This window comes from Sus scrofa, chromosome 13, assembly GCF_000003025.6.
Source record: "Sus scrofa isolate TJ Tabasco breed Duroc chromosome 13, Sscrofa11.1, whole genome shotgun sequence".
NCBI lineage: Eukaryota > Metazoa > Chordata > Mammalia > Artiodactyla > Suidae > Sus > Sus scrofa.
Genome location: NC_010455.5, coordinates 18404022 through 18424582, shown reverse-complemented (window position 1 = coordinate 18424582; position 20561 = coordinate 18404022). Strand labels below are relative to the sequence as shown.

General features: G+C 46.5%; 1 protein-coding gene across 3 annotated transcripts in view; it reads right to left on the bottom strand.

Annotated features, from left to right (window-relative positions):
- The window catches only part of CMTM7 (CKLF like MARVEL transmembrane domain containing 7), a 52806-nt gene continuing 32695 nt past the window's right edge, over nucleotides 451–20561 (bottom strand). Inside the window, 4 exon segments of one of the 3 annotated variants that reach the window (NM_001243922.1) lie at nucleotides 456–1054; nucleotides 3108–3189; nucleotides 6556–6654; nucleotides 11779–11952. In NM_001243922.1, the coding sequence (NP_001230851.1) occupies nucleotides 1041–1054; nucleotides 3108–3189; nucleotides 6556–6654; nucleotides 11779–11952 (369 nt within the window). In that variant the 3' untranslated portion in view covers nucleotides 456–1040. 3 annotated transcript variants of the gene reach the window in all.

The window sequence follows — 20561 nt, the reverse complement described above, 5'->3', positions numbered from 1 at the left end:
CAAATGGAGCTGTAGCTGCCAACCTACACTACAGCCACAGCCACGCTAGATCCGAACTGCATCTTCAACCTACACGGTAACACTGGATCCTTAACCCACCAAGCAAGGCCAGGGATTAAACTGGCATCCTCACGGATACTAGCTGGGTTTGTAACCCACTGAGACACAGTGGAAACTCCTGAGAATGTCCCTTTTTTGAAAGAATGCCTGCATTGCTTTTGAGTCATGGAAATAGCACTGGGGTCCACCCTTAATATCAGTTTACTTGGAAAACACACGTAACTTGGGAAGCCAGTATCGCCTGAATCCTTTCCTCTTCTCACCTTCAGTGGGGCCCATAAACCCAGTGGGCTCCCAGGTAGCATCAAAGGCTTTCCCCATGAGTTTTGGGGTCCCCCTGCCCTTCACTCTGGTTCTACAGCCTTCTTCTAGTTTAATAAGAAATCCTCCTGCAATTGGCCAAGTCAACATTTTATTAAAAAACACATAAAAAACATGTTCACAATGGTAAGAACAGGAAAGGAGCAGTGAGATCTCCTGTTTGGGGCCAGTCTGACCCCACGGAGCTTCCACAGGCCTCCCTTTAAGAAAGAGGGTACCTTCAAAACCAGATTTCCAAGCTAGATAAATTAAGAGGTGGCTGTGTTTTTATAAGAGGACTTAAGGCAGCGTCCCTACCCCTAAAGGCTGGGGAGAAAGGCAGGTTTCCGCGGGAGAATTCAGAAACCCCTCCTTCACCTTGAGCGGGGTCATCAAGTCCCTGAGGCAGTTCTAAAGCAGGAGGGAGAGACCAGATTTCCCTGGAGGCTGCTTTTCTTTTCCAGACAGGGAAGAAATGAGGAAAGCTGGAGACAGAGGCTGGAGCAGCTTAGGAGCCAGAGGAAAAGCCCCTCCCTTGTCCACCGGCAGGGGATCTGGCACAGGGACACAGACCCTGGTCTCTCCTGGGGCCGCCGCCCGTGACCCTCCCGTGGGCTGGGCCATCGGTCCTGCAGGGCCTCCTGCAGAGCCAGGGGGAGCAGTGTGGTGCTGGAGCGTCATCAGACGTCTGCATCTGTGGAAAAAAGGGGCAGAGTCTGGAGGGCTTGGCGGGCAGGGCTGCGCATGTGCTGCATCCGTGCCTGCACCTGCTCCTGTAGGAACCATGCTGCGCCTTTCTACTACATTTCTGAAACATGAAATAAATGAAATAGTGCCGAGGGGATTCCTTTCCCCACTCCTCCCCACCCCAGGCTTCCTCCTCAGAGGTACCTGAAACCCTTTGGCTGTTTCTTTTGGCTCTTCCTCCCTAATTTTAACTAAAATATTTACACCAATATTTATGCATTTGTCAACTTGGGACATCACCTGTTAAACTTTTTCACACATTCTCTTTTTTCATCATTTCCCCCTTTTTCTTAAACAGCTTTACAGAGCTATAATTCATATACTACACAGTTTATCCGTTTAAAGTGTGGGCTTCTGTGGTTTTCACTATATTCTCAGAATTGTGCAACTATACCCACAATTTTAGTACATTTTCATCACTTCGGAAAGAAGCCCTATACGCATGCGAACTCACCCCTGTATCCTCCTCCCAACTCCAGTCCTAAGCAACCACCCCTTACTCTCTGCCTCTATGGATTTGACTGTTCTGGACATTTCTCTTAAAGGGAATCCTACAAGATGTCCTTGGTGACTGGCTTCTTTCATCTGGCTTTCTGTTAGCTTTTTGTCAGTGGGAAGGAGACTGAAGCTCTGCTATGGTAACCTCTCTGCTGGGCCACATAAGGTGCTTTGGTATTTTTATTTTTTGTCTTTTTTTTCTTTTTAAGGGCAGCACCAGAGGCATATGAAAGTCCCCAGAGTTCATCTATGGTGTAGCATGTGAAAGAATGTCCCTCTTTTTTTTTTTTTTTCTTTTTAGGGCCACAGCCGCAGCACATGGAAGTTCCCAGGCTAGGGGTTGAATGGGAGCTGTAGCTGCCGCCTATGCCACAGCCGTAGACACACAGGATCCCAGCTGAGTCTTCGACCTACATCACAGCTCACTGCAATGTAGGCTCCTTAACTCACTGAGCAAGGCCAAGGATCGAACCTGCATCCTCATGGATCCTAGCTGGGTTCATTAACTGCTGAGCCATGAAGGGAACTCCTTTATTATTTATTTATTTATTTTGGTGCTTTGTTATTTTTAAGACATATTTTTAAAACAAAGAAAAAGAATAAAGAAGAAGGTGCTGGATCAAAGAAAGAAGTAAATTAACCAAACCAGCTTGTTCAGCTTTCAGCAGTTTCATTTCTAGGAAGTTAGTCTAAAGATAAAAAGTAATATTAGCTGTGTATACGGGGATATATTGACAAGGATGATCATTACAGCACTGTTAGGTAGGAAAGATTTTTTTTTTTTTGAAAGAATTTAAAACAAATCAAAAACCAAACATAATGCCCATAAATAGGAGACAAGTAAACTTTGGCACCAACATGCAAAGGAGTCAGTGCAACACCATGGAGCCATGAAGAATGACAGCCAAGGCTATTTAATGACTCTAGGGGAAGTGCCTGATAGCAGTTTGGGCAGGAGCAGAAGAGCAGGTTACAAAATAATACATGAAGTCAGATCCTTCAATAAAAGCCCGTCTGGGGAGTTCCCTTGTAGCACAGCTGGTTAAAGAGCCAGCATTGTCTCTGCAGCAGCTTGGGTTGCTTCTGTGGTGTGGGTTTGATCCCTGGCCTGAGAACTTCCACATGCCATGAGTGCAGCAAAACAAACAAACAAAAACATATCTATACTGCTCTACATATTCAAAGAGACAAAATACTGGACTGATGATACCTAGGAGGTGCTACGTCTGGGTAGTAGTGTGATAAGTTTTTATTTAAATTTTTTTTCTTATTTCTATTTTCTAAATATACTACATTTTATTTTTGTCATTAGGAAACTTAAAGAAAACGCTTCTCCATCAGGGACTGAGATGTCAGGTGGCCGGGGCGAGGTGGTGACAGGCTAGCAGCGAAGGGTCCTGTGTGCCAGGGTAATTCCCTACTGCCAAGCTTCAGAGCTCATCCCCTCCCGTTCCTGTGCAGAAGGAAGCTTCAGGGTCATCTGTGTTCAGACCAGAACTCACCTGTTGACTGGGTCACACACGAGATCTTGTAAGACAACCACACGCTCGCCAGGCAGAGGAAGGTGGCCAGGAAACCGAAGATCTGCAGGGAGACAGGGGACAGGAAATGCCCAAGCCAAGGGCCAGTCAGGCTGCTTTCTGCTGTTCATCCCTGTGCCTGTTCATCCCAAGTACCAGCTGTGAGCAGGAGGGAGCTCAGGGACTCACTGGGCCCAGCCACCTGTCCTTATTCAGGCAGGGAGGTGAGGCTTTGACCCTCAGCGGGGACACAGCCAGGCTCCCAGCCCTCAGCCCTCCTCTAGGCAAGTTTGTGCCACTCTTGGGTTTACCTTTACTACTGAGCTAGGGCCAAGCCACTGGAATTTAATTATCCTGGCCAATAAGGAAGAAAAAGGAGGAATTAGGTATTTTCTTTTTAGGGCTCCATTCACGGCACATGGAAGGAAGCTCCCAGGCTAGGGGTCAAATCAGAGCTGCAGCTGCCAGCCTACACCACAGCCACAGCAACGCCAGGTCCAGGCCAGATCCATGACCTACACCACAGCTCAGGGCAACACTGGATCCTTAACCCACTGAGCGAGGCCAGGGATTGAACCTGCATGCTCATGGATACTAGTCGGGTTCTTAAGCCACTGAGCCACAATGGGAACTCCCTTAATTTGGGTTTTTAACTTTTTTTTTTTTTTTGTCTTTTTGCCTTTTCTATGGCTGCTCCTGTGGCATACGTAGGTTCCCAGGCTAGGGGGTCCAATTGGAGCTGTAGCCACCAGCCTATGCCAGAGCCACAGCAACACAGGATCCGAGTCACATATGAGACCTGCACCACAGCTCATGGCAATGCCGAATCCTTAACCCACTGAGCAAGGCCAGGGACCGAACCTGCAACCTCATGGTTCCTAGTTGGATTCATTAACCACTGAGCCACAACGGGAACTCCGGGTTTTTAACATTTTTTGTTCAAATGGATTTTCTTGGTGTGGTACCACTGTTTCACTTCATCCATAAAGGTCTTCTGTTCTGTTCTACAGCTGATGTCAAAGCTGAGGCCTCGATATCCAGTCTTAGGTATGCACACATTTAAGCAATATTAGGCTGACATAAATACAGGCAGTGCTCCTTTCCTTTCCGAGTCCTCCCCATGCTAAACTGTGAGGCCCTAGCCCAGAGCAGCTGCCTCATCTGTAGATGAGGAAAGGGGCTCACAGGAAGCTCATTAAATGATGGAAAGAGAAGTAGGCACAGACTCAGGGGCCTTTACCTTTGGAACATGGAAGCCTGTAGTCTTTCCTGACTTGTCAATATTACTGGCAGCTGCGATAGCTAAAGTTGGGCACTTATTTCATACAAGGAAGTGTTCTAAGCCCTTTAGGTGTGCAGGTTCCTTTAATCCTCACAGCTCTGCTGGGTGGGCGCTGCTTCACCCCTCCCTTCTCGTTGTCCAGCTCAAGAAATGAGGAACAGGAGGCCAACTGTTTAGCTCAGGACCACAGAGACAGCAAGGGCCAGATCTGGGATTTGAGCCCAGAATCCACCTCTGTTTGCTTGTTGCACAGGTGTCCTTGGGCTTGCCAACTGCACAGCCAGAAGCCCTCTAACATGCAGTAGGAACTGCCCAGGAGCAGCCGGATTTTCCGAGATTGGTTCCTTCTTCAGCCTGGCTGCTGGTTTACACACATGGCTGCCCCATCGGCCTGCACCCGCCTCCCCATCCCCCTTGTCTGTTTCCTTGGCTCCTTTTGTACCAATTGTCTGCACCACATAATCTGCCTATTAGAGCCTGTCCCGGCCTCTCATTGTCTGTTCTGCACAATTAGCACATTATACACCATCCCGGTCTCCAACTGTCCCCACTGCATAATTGAACAGTTTATTATAGGGCAGCACAATGCTATTCTGGATGACAGTGCCTTGTGTGCTAATTGTTTCACGTGCCTTGGCCTCGACTCCTAAGCTAGATGACCACTTTCTCGTAAGCAGAGACCATATCTTTTTATTTCTTCTGGCCCCTCCCTACCCTGGGCCCATGCTTGGTCCTAGGCAGAGAGATAGTGTATGACAAATGGGGTTTATTGGGATTCCAAGGCTAACACTGGGATGTGCAACTTGCATTGGAAAACCCAGTGGGAATCTCCCCTTGTGGTCCTGAAACACACTGGGCACACATCTCCTCTGTGGCTCCTCCACCAGCCTGCCTGCAGGTGGGCAGGTGGGCAGCTTCCTTCCTCTCGGAAACTGTTCAGGAGTGGGATGGGACAGTGGGCTGTGGGACGTGACTAAGGGGCACAAGTGCTCAGGGGTTTGGCTGCCCCTCTGCAATGACCTTCTGCCCTGGGCAGCCTCCATCCCTCAGGGGAAATCCAGGCTCTCACCCACTCTCAGCCTTAAGTCAAGAGAATTTTGGTACCATGTGGAAGTGAGTGACTATACACATACACACACACAGAGTTTTTCTTAAAACTCATTTTAAAAGTGAGGCAAATCAGTTCTGGCCCACAGGATACCAAATTGTAAATAATGAGCTGAATGAGAAATCAGATGATAGGAAACTATAAATCTTTAAAAAGTAATGCATATAGGAGTTCCTGCTGTGGCTCAGTGGTAATTAACCCAACTAGTATACATGAGGACATGGGTTCGATCCTTGGCCTTGCTCAGTGGGTTAAGGATCTGGCGTTGCTGTGAGCTGTGGTGTAGGTTGCAAACTTGGCTTGAATCCTGCATTGCCATGGCTGTGGCATAGGCCAGAGGCTGTAGCTCCGATTTGACCCCTAGCCTGGGAGTATCCATATGCCGTGGGTGCAGCCCTAAAAAGCAAAAAAAAAAAAAAAAAAAAAAAAAGGTAATGCATATGCACATGTGCCTATCTGTATGAATATGTGATAAACATACATTGTTCCCACAGCACTATATTTTGGTATACGTCCCTGCTACTTCTGTTCAGGCTAGTAGATGGGATCCATTTTCACCTCTGAAATTTGGAGGAGTGTTTCCCAACCTGAAAGTGGTTAAAAATCAGGAATGGCAGAGCTGGGACTCACAGCAGGTATCACTAGCTGATTATAGTACTGTTCCCCTGGGCCCAAAAGAGGCCTCAGAATCTTCCCCTGCACAGGGCGGAGGCAGCCACGAGCAAATAACCAGAGTTGGCATGAGAATTAAAACATGAGAATTAAAACTGATCTGCTCCCTGGTTTAAACAGTGGCTGTTAAGACAGAGAGGCCTGGGCTGCTGAGGCCGTTTGACTTTGCGACGGTCCTGCTGATCCACCTTCTGACACCCTCCAGTGTGGGCTCAAGTTTAAGGCTCTTTGATGCCTGGTGGATCAAGGCAGGGACTGATTCCAAGAAAGAAAGACCCTTGGGGACAATTCCTTTGCTGCCCTGTGAGGAAGAAAATGAGCATTCGGAATGTGAATTCATTCCTGACGCCTCCTGGGAAGGTCCTCACCGCTCCAGCCACCAGTCCACTCTGGCCGTAACTCTTGGAGGCCGCCACGATGGATGCGATTAGGAGGAGCAGGGTACCGATTAAATAGTGCAGGAGCTCCTGGGGGCAAAAACAAAGCAAAGCAGTGGGTGGGGAGCTCTATTCCTGGTTCTCAGAGGTTCCCCGGGCATCAGGAGAGATGAACGGAGGGAGGGAGGGAGGGAGGGACACTTCCTCCCCTTGTGGCAACACCCCGACAGGAGCAGCGAAGCCCACAGCCACAACGGAGGAAGGCTGGCCAGGAGGAGGCCAAGCAAAAGAGAAAGGACGCAGGTAGGCAGGAAGAGAGGGGTCAAAGAGAAAGGCTGCTTCTTGGATGAGGAGAGAGAGCCACGAAGGACCGCTCCACTCCGGAGGTCCACCTGTCCACGGTACTTTGACCTCTAGCCAAAGCTACTAAGAAGCAAACAAGGTGCTCTCAACTCCCAGGCTGGAGAATTTAAATGAAGCTCTAGCCCTGAGAGAAGCAAATGTGTGTCCTCACTTCTGCTTCAGACAAAGTTCCGGGCTAGCAAATGTGTTGGCTTTGGTGGCTGCCCGGAGGATCTGCTCATTCTGTGGACACAAGTCCTCCTGGTGTTGCCCTCATTTTGTCTCCCCTCTTCTCTTCTATTGGAAGTGTCCCCTCAGGCTGATCCAGCCTCTGCTCCCCTTGCAGGGCCATCCATTTCTGGCCCATTCACTCTCTGGCTAATATGGGATCACTGCAGGCCCTGGAGGAGGCGGGGCCTCTGTCCTTCAGCAACAAGGTAATGCTTCACCTCATCCTTCCTCCGCCCCATAAACCCCGATCAGAGGAGAACTGCGGCTCTGGGCTATTGACAGTGCTCACTCTGAACCTGGGGTTGTCTTCGATGAGAATTTAGTCATTTCTTCGGGAAGTTCTGCCCATCAGGGCAGGCAGCTGTTCCATTTTGGAAAAGCGGTCCACTTTTAAAGATGCAGCTCCTCTCAAAGCTGTCCAAAATCAGGGACCCCGGTTTCTCCCTGAGTGGCGAGAAAGGAAAACCACCAGCTAGACCACAGAGATTTTGACTAAAGAGCAGATTACAAATTGGACATTCCCTACCTCCAAGATTCTCATCCACAAGGAAAGAGGGAGATGACACGGGGTACGGAAAACTGGCTTGAGAGGCTTAAGTGGAAGGCACCTAATAGGACTCAGCCAGGATGTGTGTGAGCCTCCGCTTCCCCCACTCATTCCCCTTTCAGCCCATCCTCCTTCATTCCTGTCCCCAGCTTTTGTTCTCCTTAGCTTGTTCATTATCAGCATCAGAGAAGCCCAGAGGCGTTTGTTCTCAAAAGAAGCAGAAAGGTCCCATAACTTTGAAAGGGGCCTTATAACATAGGAACACAAAAGAAATGTCTCTCAAAATAACATAGTAATAATGCTGACTATGAAGTAAACAATCCAATCAAGAAGCGAAGGTTGTCAGACTGGATTTTGTTGTTGTTGTTGTTTTAATCCGAGGATATGTTCTCTACAGGAGATGACCCCCCTGCTTTTTTCCCCTTTTTAGGGCCCTCCTGAGGCAAATGGAAGTTCCCAGGCTAGGGGTCAAATCCGAGCTACATCTGCAACTGCACAGTTTGTAGCAGCTCTAGATCCTTAACCCACTGAGTGAGGCCAGGGATCGAACCCACATCCTCATAGACACCATGTCAGGTTCTAAACTGTTGAGCCACAATGGGAACTCCAAGAGGAACATTTTATGACAATGAAAATGTTAATTCATCAGGAAGACATAACAATTACAAACACATGCACGTAATAACAGAGCAACAGAATACATGAAGCAAAAAACTCAAATTAAGGGAGAAATAGATAATTCAAAAACAATAAGTAGAGGCTTCAATACCCCACTTTCAATAATGTATACAGAGCAACTAGAGAAAAGACCAACAAGAAAACAAAAGACTCAAACAAATAATACTATAAAACAATGCAACCTAACAGACATCTATAAAACATTCTACCCAACAGCAGTAGAATACATATTCTTCCCCAATGTGCATAAAACACTGTCCAGGAGAGACTATATGCTAAACTATAAAATGAACCTCAATAAACGTAAAAGGACTGAAGTAATATGAAGTATGTTCTCCAACCACAATAGAATGAAATTAGAAATCAACAGCAAAAGCAGATTTGGGGAATTCATAAACATGGAGAAATTAAGCAATATATTCCTAACTAACTAGTGGGTCAAAGAAGAAATCACAAAGGAAATTAGGAAATATATGGAGATGAATGAAAATGAAGATACAATATACAAAAATTATGGGACGTAACTAAAGCTGTTCTCAGAGAGAAATTTATACCTGTAAATGCCTATATTAAAATGTGCAAACTATTGCCTTTGGAATGGATAAGCAATGAGATCCTGCTGTATAGCACTGGGAACTATATCTAGACACTTGTGATGGAGCATGATAGCAGATAATGTGAGAAAAAGAATGTGTGTGTGTGTGTGTACATGTGTGTGACTGGGTCATTTTGCTGTACAGTAGAAAACTGACAGAACACAGTAAACCAACTATAATGGAAAAAATAAAAATCATTTAAAAAACATAAGAAAGGATGGAAATCCTGTGAAATCAGATTGCTATGATCATTAAAAAAAATAAATAAAAAACATAAGAAAGATTTCCAATTAATAATCTAACCTTTACCTTAAACACTGGAAAAGGCAGAGCAAACTAAACTTAAAGCAAGCAGAAAGACGGGAATAAAGAATGGAGCACAAGAGTTCCCTGGTGGCTCAGTGGGTTAAGCATTTGGTGTCATAACTGCTGGGACACAGGTTCAATCTCTGGCCCAGGAACTTCCATTTGCTGCAGGTGTGGCCAAAAAAAAGATTGGAGCAGAAATTAATGATATAGAGAAGAGAACAGTAGAGAAAATCAGTAGCTGGTTCTTTGAAAAAAATCAACAAAATACAGAAACTATAGATACAACTTCACACTCACTAGAATGAAAATCTGAAAGTCAGAAATAATTGTTGGCAAGGATGTGGAAATATTGGAACCCTTACACACTGCTCCTAGAATGTAAAGTGGCAAGTGGTACATCCATTTTGGAAAACAGGCTAGCAGTTCCTCAATTAAACACAGTTACCATGTGACCCAGTAATTCCACTCTTAGGTATATTCTTAAGCAAAACAAAAACATGTCCACACAAAAAACTTGTACAAAGGAATTCCCTTTGTGACCCAACATAGTGCCTGTGAGGATACGGGTTTGATCCCGGGCCTCACTTAGTCAAGGATCTGGCACTGCCACAAGCTGCAGTGTAGGGCCAGATGTGGCTTGGATCCCACACTGCTGTGGTTGTGGCATAGGTCTACAGCTGCAGCTCCAATTTGACCCCTAACCTGGGAACTTCATATGCGGCAAATGCGGCCGAAAAAACAAAAAATCAAAATAAAACAAAACACTTGTACAAGAATGTTCATCGTAGGAGTTCCTGCTGTGGTGAGGTGGATTAAGAACCTGACTGCAGTGGCTCAGGTTGCTGAGGAGGTGTGGATTCAATCCCCAGCCTGGAGTAGTGGGTTAGAGGATCTGCTGATGTCATAGCTGCAGCTTGGATTCAATCCCTGGAGCAGGAAATTCCATATGCCACAGATGTGGCCATAAAAGTAAAAAAAAAAAAAAAAAAAAGAATGTTCATCACAGAATGATTCCTAATTGCGAAAAGGTGGAAACAAGCTAAATGACCATCAATGATGAATGAATAAAGAAAAATGTGATATATCTTTTCAATGGAATACACTCAGCTATAAAAAGAAATGAAGAACTGATACCTTACAACATAGATAAACCATTAAAACACTTTACCAAGTGAAAGAAGCTAGTCATAGAGGACCACATGTGTAATTCCATTTACATGAAATGTCCAGAATATGAAAAGCTATGGAGACAGAAAGTAGATTAGTAGTTGCTCAGGGCTGGAAGGGATGAGGGGTAGGAAGGAGGTCAGGTTTAAAGGGTCCAGGGTTTCTTTGTGAGGTGATGCAAATGCTCTAAAAAAGACTGAGGTGATGGCTGCACAGCCCTGGGAATATACTAATATGCACTGAATTGTCCACTTCAATGGGTAATTGTATGACATGTGAATTACATATCAATACAGCTGTTTTAAAGAGAATATAGTGGGAAGAAGAGACCCTAGCAACTCCTGAAGTTCCCCTTGTGGCACAGTGGAAACAAACGTGATTAATATCTATGAGGATTTGGGTTCAATGTCTAGCTGTGGGTTAAGGATCCAGTGCTGCTTCGAGCCATGGTGTAGGTCGCAGACAAAGCTTGGATCCCTTGTTGCTGTGGCTGTGGCGGAGGCCAGCAGCTGCAGCTCCAATTCGACCCCTAGCCTGGGAACTTCCATATGCCACAGGTATGGCCTTTAAAAAAAAAAAAAAAGAAAAAAGAAACCTAGCAACTCCTGAAATCTTTCCTCAGACTCCACCAGCCCATTTTCACTGAGAAATCTTATCAATACTCACAATAGTATAAATACCCACCACCTCCATCCGCTTCTTCCTTCCACATTCCTCAGCCAACTCTCACACACACAGCCCAGTTTCTGTCACTTGAGAAAATAAGCATCGAAGTGAGAGGCACAGCCTTCTTGCAGCTGGAAGGTGAGTTTTAGAAACAAGTGGAACATGAGACATAGATGTCCGACAAACAGTGGGAAATTCAGAGCTGAAGCCGCAAAGGACAGTGAAGGAGGTGGGGTGGACGGACGGGAAGGGCGCCGTCAGGCTCAGCGCCCTGCCAGTGTTGCAGGACTCAGGTACAGAGAGACGGGACACCAAGGCTCATTGCCAGGAAGCAGCATTTATTCATGCCTGCACTGGCTCAGCGGATTCATATCCAAAGGCAGAGCCCCAAAGGCAGCGGGGCATTGCCTTATGTACCCTCTGTTAGTTTCCTCTGTACATTTTGGTTCCTTTGTCCCCCTTATAAGGTAACATACCTTCTGTACATTCTGACTGGATGGTCTGTGTTACAAAGTTACGCATGTGCACATAGGCACTGATAGCTCGTGTTCCCACAGAGTTACGCGTGCACACACAGATGCTGACTATGCCACATTGACTTCCCTTTGTTCTGGGAGGGCCCTCACCACACCAGCATCCGACGTGTGCGAGCGGAGGGCAGGCCAGGCCATCCCTTACCGATAGGGGCCAGCTGATACAGGTGAGCACACGGTAGAGACGGAAGAGGTGGACCAGGTAAAAGGCCAGGATCATGATCAAGTTGCAAATGGTGACCACTTCAAAGTAGCTGTAGGCACTGTAGGTGATCTTCAGAGAGCTCCTCACACAGATGAAGGCAATCAGCAGTGTGATCTGGGACGGAAACACAGGGACATCAGAGACAGGCTCACCCAAGATGGCAAAGCAACAGGAACACAAACCGCCACAGGGAAATGAGGAGCTGCCATCACCCAGATTGTTTGGCTGGAAGAGTGCAACTTCTCAGAATGTAAGCTTTTGAAACGCAAGTGGTTGTGGATGCTGAGCATGGCGGGGGTGGTCTGTCCTCCCTGGGGTCTGTGATGCCTTCCCAGAGAGAGGGCAGAATACTGGAACTAACCAGATAGGACCATCCCTCTTCTCTGCTGGCTCTCCATAGACTCAGCATCCCAGCTTTACTTGGTAGGGTAAACTGGAGGAAACTGCCAATATTTGACATGTGTGTGTGTGTTTGTGTGTGTTAAAGGCATGCAGCATCCTGATGTGGGATTTTGTCTCCCACACCAGGGATAAAACCTGGGCCGCAGTGCTGAAAGTGCTGAATCTTAACCACTAGATCACCAAGGAACTCCCTGGGTTTTTTTTTGTTTGCTTGTACTGCTTCTGATCCACAAAGATGGCAAGTCATACATATGACCTACCAACTGGCAGACAGTAACTTCGCATCTACTGCTGCCTGATGTACATGATCTCATGGAGGCTTCCCAGAACTCTGCCAGGTAGATGAAATCCCCTCCATCCCATGCTCACCTGGGGAAACAGGCACACAGGCTCAGTGATTAGTCCCAGGCTACCTGCTTGTAAGCAGCCGGGGCGGGATTTGACCTGAAGTCCGTCGGATTCCAGGGACCGTGTTCCTCCATGACTGACGCAGTTTTGCCCTCCAGAAGTGTAAGCCCTCACCATCGACAAGCTGAGGAAGGTGGATATGTCATCAAATGTGAGGGAATCCTGGCCAAAAGGTGGTGCTTGCTCACTACTGGGCCTGCAGTGTGAACTTGCTAAGTATGTATATTGCTACATATACTGAATGAGTGTGAGAATTCATAAATGACCAACTAATAAATAAACAGATCAGGTAAATTATCAGTAACATAGGAATACTATGGGAAGAGCGGAGAGAAGAGTCTGAGTTTTAGGAAGGCCCCCCACAGAGAATAAAGTCTTGTTCATCCCGCACAGGGTATATGTAAACCAGTAACACGTGGATGTTAAACATATGTAAAGTCTTAGGGTCTATTTTAAAAGCACAACTAACTTAAGACAAAGGTTAAATATTTGACACAGTCTCTAGCCTATGGAAAGAGAGTCTCCAAGGATGTGTGTGTGACTCTGTGTCCGGGGGACATCTGGCTATGTCTGGAGACATTCCTGGTTGTCACAGCTGCAGGAGGATGCAGACCTCTCCCCGGCCAATGCACAGAATAGCCCAGGGAACAAAGAATGACCTGGCCTCAAGGGTGGCCCTCAAACTACTGTGCTGCAAAACGTGAGTCTGCAATGAGAAATAGATCACAAAATGGATCTCATGCCGCTTAAAGTGGTCAGTGCTAAAACTGGCTCTATTTCCTAAAGCCCCTCAAAGCCCCTCATTGTGAGCATTCTACCAAGGTCTGCAGCAATAGGCGCAACAGCGAGAAAAGAAGGCTCAGTTTGAGGCCCTAGGCAGGCCCAAAGCAGAAGAGCGCGGCTCTGACACAGAGGGACCCTCGACATTTGCGTATTTCCCTTTGCTAATGAGCGACCGGAGGATTTTCATTTTTTCAGTTCCTCTCTGGCCAGCAGGCCACTGGTGATACAGTGATTCACACCTTGTGGGTGTCGTAAAGCGCCAGAGGGAGGCTCCGTTCACCCTGGAGTGCGGCTGATGGTCAGGGTTCTGCTGCCTCATCAGCCCCCACTTTCAGGCCTTGTCTATCTGGGGAGCCCAGGGGTCTTCCCAGTCTTGCACCGCCCCTCTCGCGCATGCTGGGGCGGGTTTTTTATTCAAGGCCTGCCTTAAGATGCAAATAACTCAGGATTATGCAGTGTGATTCCTAGGCAAAGCAATTTTGCACCTAATTTAATGTAAAGATTAGAATAATTTTTACAAGTCCTCATGTGTGACAGAGTCTGCAGACACTACACGTGGGATTTTCCCCAACCAGCAAAAGGGGCCCCCAGCAGGCCTTCCCCTCTGAGCCCTCGGGGCTGAGACTGTGCAGCAGGAAGTATACCACCGCTCTACCTCGAACCATCTCACCCCTCTCTGGGCAACCTGACTGTGCAATAAGACTTCCCGAATTCTGACCCCTGGGCCTGAGGCCACCTACTCCGAGCTCTTCTTCAGGAAAGCCCAGTTTTGGCCAATCTCATTTAGACAGTGGACGGTATGTACTTGCACACACTACTGCAAGTTTCCTTTGGCCTGAAGAGTCATTCATTCCCACTGGAGCCAGTATGTTAGCCAGTACACTTTTTCTTTTCTTTTCTTTTTTTTTAGGGCTACACCTGTGGCATATGGAAGTTCTCAGGCTAGGGGTCAAATTGGAGCTGCAGCTGCTGGCATATGCCATAGCCGGACCCTTAACCCAGTGAGAGAGGCCAGGGACTGAATCTACATCCTCACAGGTACGATTCAGGTTCTTAACCCCCCGAGCCACAATGGGAACACCATTAGCTAGTGCACTTTCAAAAGGAGAGAGAGAGAGATTTGATTACTGCTAAACTTTTCAGGAATTCTTCCAGGGCCAGTAAGTTAACCTCTGCACATGCTGGAGACCCCCTGAGTCTACTAGATCACTATTCAGGGGGCAGCCGGGAAGGTGAAGCAGGAGAAAGGACAAAAAATGGAGAGAAAAGGCCTGGGGTGTGGGCACCCTCCCCCCAAACAGCTCTCTCAGGACGTCTTTTGTTCCTCTTCCTCCCTTTTTAAAAAACTGAAGTATACTTGATTGACAATGTTGTGTTAGTTTCAAGTGTACAGAGAAATGATTCAGTTGTACACATATATACCAATTGTTTTCCAGATTCTTTTCTGTTATAGGTTATTACAAAACAGTGAGTATAATTGCCTGTGTTTAAATCCTTGCTGTTTAAATCCTTGCTGTTTGTCTGTTAGGACCTCTTCTTGCTTCCAGTTAGGAATAACTTGCTTCTCTAGGTGCCTCCTAGCTCTGAAAGCTTTGTTGTTTTAAAATGAACTGTCAAGAAAGGTGAAAATAAGGTACCATTTAACTTTAAGAAAGTTAAATAAGGCACTGCTTAGAGTCACTGGCTTCACCCCAGATTAGAAACCACCTCCTCTTCCTCAAACCGTGTCTTTCTGACTCCATTCTATCAGAATTCTGACTATAAAAGAAGAGATGATTTTTCTTTTAATGGCCACACCCATTATTGAAGGTCCTAGGCCCAGGGATTGAATCTGAGCTGCAGATGTGCGGATATGGGAACACCGGATCCTTAACCCACGGCACCCCAGTGGGAACTCCAAGAAGCGATGACGTTTGCAAAAGCAGCCTTGGGTTTCAGTTTCACAGGAGATGAAGCAAACCTTACATGACCTGAGAGACATAATTGTTCCCTGAGACCTTTGGAACTGAAGCAGGCTGGTGGTTAAGTTCACAGCCAGGTGCCAGGAGCGGGCCCAGGTTCTCAGCCTGGGTGGGCCTCCGTCAAGGGGAGGAGGGAATTTTGAAGTCTAAGACAGACAGTTTCTGGGAAAGGACTCAAGAGGCGGTGCTCAGACAACCTCTAGTGGTCTCAGGGGGCCCGGGGACATCCCCGCAGCAGGCCTGTCCCCAGATGCCCTGCCACGTCTGGGCGCTGAGCGTGCCTGCGTCTGGCTGAAGATGGCACCAGACACCTTTTGTTGAGAGCCCGGGGCTGGATGCCGGCAGGGTACCCGTCCCATCTTCTCCCAGGGTTTTTATTCTGACCTTGGAGTAATGTTTCAGTGAGGGAGACAGGCACGAGAAGGGCAAGTAATTGATGAAAGGCAACATCAAAAAGCCTCAGACCAGCTCTAAGAGGTTTTTTCTGGAAAAGCCCAGGAGATGAAAGCCAGGCTTGTTAAAAAAGTCAGAGATGCAGATGATGACTCAGTGACTGGAAACTGCCTTTGTAGATGCAGGCAGGCCTATCAATGACTTTGCTTGGCAGCAGGCCGGCAGGCTGAAGAATCTGCAGTGTTCCTGCTGTTGCGGAGTCGGCCCTGGGGTGGAGGGAGGCCTGCCTCCTGGACAAGCCCCAGCTATTCGTCACCAGGAAGCAGCCCTGTGTGATCTCACGGACACCCACGTGCCAACGGGTTATTCAGTGGTTTTTAAAATTCACTTATTTACTTATTTATTTATTTTGCTTTCTTTTTTTTAAGGGCCACACCTGTGGCACATGGAAGTTCCCAGGCTAGGGGTTGAATCTGAGCTGCAGCTACCAGCCGACACCATAGCCACAGCAACACAGGATCTGAGCCATGTCTTTGACCTACACCATACCTCAGGGCAATGCTGGATTATTAACCCACTGAGCAAGGCCAGGGATCAAACCCACATCCTCATGGATCCTTGTTGGGTTCACTACTGCTGAGCCACGACGGGAACTCCAAAATTCACTTCTTTAACTCAAAATGGATTAAGGATCTAAACATAAGACTGAATATTATAAAGCTCCCAGAGGAAAGCATAGGGAGGATACTTTGACATAAATTGCAGCAATATCTTTTTAGATCCATCTCCTAGAGTGATGGAGATAAAAACAAAAATAAACCAATGGGACCTAATTAAACTTAAAAACTTCTCCACAGAGAAGGAAACCATAAACAAAACAAAAAGACACCCTCCAGAATGGGAGAAAATACTGCAAACAATGCAACTGACAGGGGATTCATTTCCAAAATACATAAACAGCTCGACACCAAAAAAACAAACGACCCAATCATAAAATGGGCATTAGATCTAAAACGATATTTCTCCAAAGAAGACATACAGATGGCTATTAAGTACATGCAAAGATATTCAGTATCACTAATTATTAGAGGAATGCAAATGAAAACTACAATAAGGTATAACCTCACACTGACCAGAATGGCTGACATCAAAAAATCCACAAATAATAAATGCTACAGAGGGTTTGGAGAAAAAGGAACCCTCCTACGCTGTTGCTGGGCATGTAAATTGGTGAAGCCACTATGGAGAACAGTATGTGGTTCCTTAAAAAACTAAAACAGAGCTACCATATGACCTGGTAATCCTACTCTTGGGCATATATACAGAGAAAACCAGAATTCAAAAAGATACACGTACCCCCAATATCACTGCAGCACTACTTACAATAGCCAAGACATGGGAGCCCCCCAAAAGTCCATCCACAGAGGACTGAATAAAGAAGAGGTGGTACATATACACAATGGAATACTATTCAGCCAAAAAAATGAAATAATGCCATTTGTAACAACATGGATGGACCTAGGGATGACCAAACCAAGTGAAGTCAGTCAGATAAAGAAAGACAAATATCAGAGTTCCCACTGTGGCTCAGCAGTAATGAACCCAACTAGTATCCATGAGGATGCAGATTTGATCCCTGGCCCTGCTCAGTGGGTTAAAGGTCTGGCATTGCCATGAACTGTGGTCTGTTGCAGACGAGGTGTGGATCTAGCATTGCTCTGGCTGTGGCGTAGGCCAGCAGCTGCAGCTCCAGTTCGACCCCTAGGCTGGGAACATCCATATGCTATGGGTGCAGCCCTCAAAAAAGAAAAAAAAAAAAAAAAGAAGACAAGTATCATATGTGGAATCTAAAAAAGTAATATAACTGAACTTATCTACAAAACAGAAACAGACTCACAGCCTTTGAAAACAGACTTAGGATTACCAAAGGAGAAAGGTTAGCAGGGATAAACTAGGAGTTTGGGATTAACACATACACACTACTATATATAAAATAGACAACTCACAAGGACCTACTATATAGCACAAGGAATTCTACTCAGTATTCTGTAATAACCTATATGGGAAAAGAATTGAGAAAGAATATATATATATATATATAGATACAGACATGTATAACGAGTCAGTTTGCTGTACACCTGATACTAACACAACATTGTAAATCAACTATATTTCAATTTCAAAAATTCTCTTATTTTGTTTTCTTGTATTATAGAGATCACATATTAAGTTAATAAAAGCACTTGATTATCTTGGAGATCTTTAACGGCATATATATAAATCTACCCTTTCCTTTTAATTGGCTGCAGCTTCATTTGACCCAGGGCTCCCTAACCTCGGTACCAATGACACTTTGGACTGGGTGGTACACTGCGGTGGGGGCTGTCCTGCAGGGCGTTTAACAGCCATCCTGTCTCTTCTTTCACGCGTGGATTCCTTTCTGTCACACTGGTCCTCCTTAATGTGATGCTCCACAAAAGACAGCCCAATGTGAGCACTTACTATAGTAAGTGCTAAGTGCTAAGTACTCTACGATTTTTTTGTGTGTGTCTTTTTTTGTCTTTGTAGGGCCACACCTGCGGTATCTGGAGGTTCCCATACTAGGGGTTTAATTGGAACTGTAGCTGCCGGCCTACACCACAGCCACGGCAATGCTGGATCCGAGCCACATCTGCGACCTACACCACAGCTCACGGCAACACCAGATCCTTAACGCACTGAGCAAGGCCAGGGATCAAACCCGCATCCTCATGGATGCTAGTCAGGCTTGTTAACCACTGAACCATGACGGGAACTACTCTACGATTTTTTTTTTTTTTTTGTCTTTTTGCTATTTCTTTGGGCCGCTCCCGCAGCATATGGAGGTTCCCAGGCTAGGGGTCGAATTGGAACTGTAGCCACTGGCCTACGCCAGAGCCACAGCAACACGGGATCCGAGCCGTGTCTGTAACCTACAACACAGCTCACGGCAACGCCAGATCGTTAACCCACTGAGCAAGGGCAGGGACCGAACCAGCAACCTCATGGTTCCTAGTCGGATTCGTTAACCACTGCGCCACGATGGGAACTCCCTACTCTACGATTTTTAATCAAGTTCATCCTCACAACAGTTCTAGGAGGTAAATACTATTGTCATCCTTTTAGAAGGAAAATGAGGCACAGGGAGTTCCCACTGTGGTGCAGCAGAAATTAATCCAACTAGAATCCATGAGGATGTGGATTCAATCCCTGGCCTCGCTCAGTGGGTTAAAGGATCTGGTGTTGCTGTGAGCTGTGGTGTAGGTGGTAGACACAGCTTGGCTCCTGCATTGCTGTGGCTGTGGTGTAGGCCAGCAGCTGCAGCTCCAGTTCAACCCCCAGCCTGGGAAGCACCATATGCTGTGGGTGTGGCCCTAAAAAGACCAAAAAAAAAAAAAAAGAAATAAAGAAAAAGACAAAAAAGAAAGGAAAAAGAAAATGAGGCACAGAGAGGTTAAGCAACTTGCTCAAAGTCACACAGCAGGGCAGCAGAGCCAGCTGGGCCCCTGGCAGCTGGCTGTGCATCCCTGCTCCCCATCATGATTGCTACCCTGTCTATAGGACCTGCATTTTTGTCTCCAGGCCCCTCTCCTGGTTCCTGGCCTCTGTTTTCATCCTCTGTCCAGTTCCCACTCGAAGTGAGCATGGAACAGCCCATGAAACTCTGGATGAAAGGAAGGAATCATGCCATGACTCCCTCACACTGGCAGGCAGGGCTCTGGAGATCCAACTCAGAAAGGCAGGCCCGTTAAAAACAGGAGAAGTGTTGAGGGTTCTGCTTAAATAACAGGGGTACTCTAATTAGATAATCAACACTTATTCAATAGAGAAGACTGATTCATGCAAGTGTCTAAGAAAACAAAAATCACCTATAACCCCACTTCTCAGAGATAACTACCACCCCTGGTGTTTGGGGGTATTTCTTCCCATATGTAGATGTTTTGAGCACTTATGAATTATTTTTCCTTTTCGAAGATTGAATTACATGCTATACATAGTTTTATCATTTGCAGTCTCTCAATTATTCTTCTTCAGAGCCCAGCAAGCTGTGTATTCCATCTGTTTGTTTGTTTGTTTATTTTTGTGGCATGTGGAAGTTCCCAGGCCAGAGATCAAACCCACACCTCAGCACTGACCCAAAGCACAGCAGTGACAATACCAGATCCTTAACCCACCGAGCCACCAGGGAACTCACCTATTTAATTTTTATTGTCTGTCATCCCCAAACATAAGCCCCAGGATGAGGGGGGCTTTGATCTATTTTGCACACTATTGTTTCCCCAGAGCCCAGAACCCTGAGTGGTACGTAGGTTCTCCATAAGTATCATTGGAATGAATGAATACAGTTCTACAGTCCACTCTTGAGGCCACCAACGTTCCAGGCACTGAGCAGGGTCACGCTCTTGCTGACAGGTGGTTAGAGGGGAGTGAGGGTGAGTAGAGAAAGGAAAATGCATCACCTTGGACAGGTCCTACCTTAACACGTGAGACGAGATCAGCCCCACTTCTGAGCATCTGAAACAAGTGTGGGCTTTAACCCCAGATGCAAGAGGTCATCAGGAAAGCTTACGAAATACACAAGCATGTGTCCAGGTGTGGATCAGGCCTGAGTGAGGCCCTGACAAGCTGGTCCTTATGCTCACACCCTAGGTCAAGGCCGCCGCTGCCCAGTGCATTTCCTAATTGTAAAATGTTGTAAAATGGCGGGGCCCGTGATGAATTCCCCATTATACCCTCAGGGCCTGCACAGACTGGATC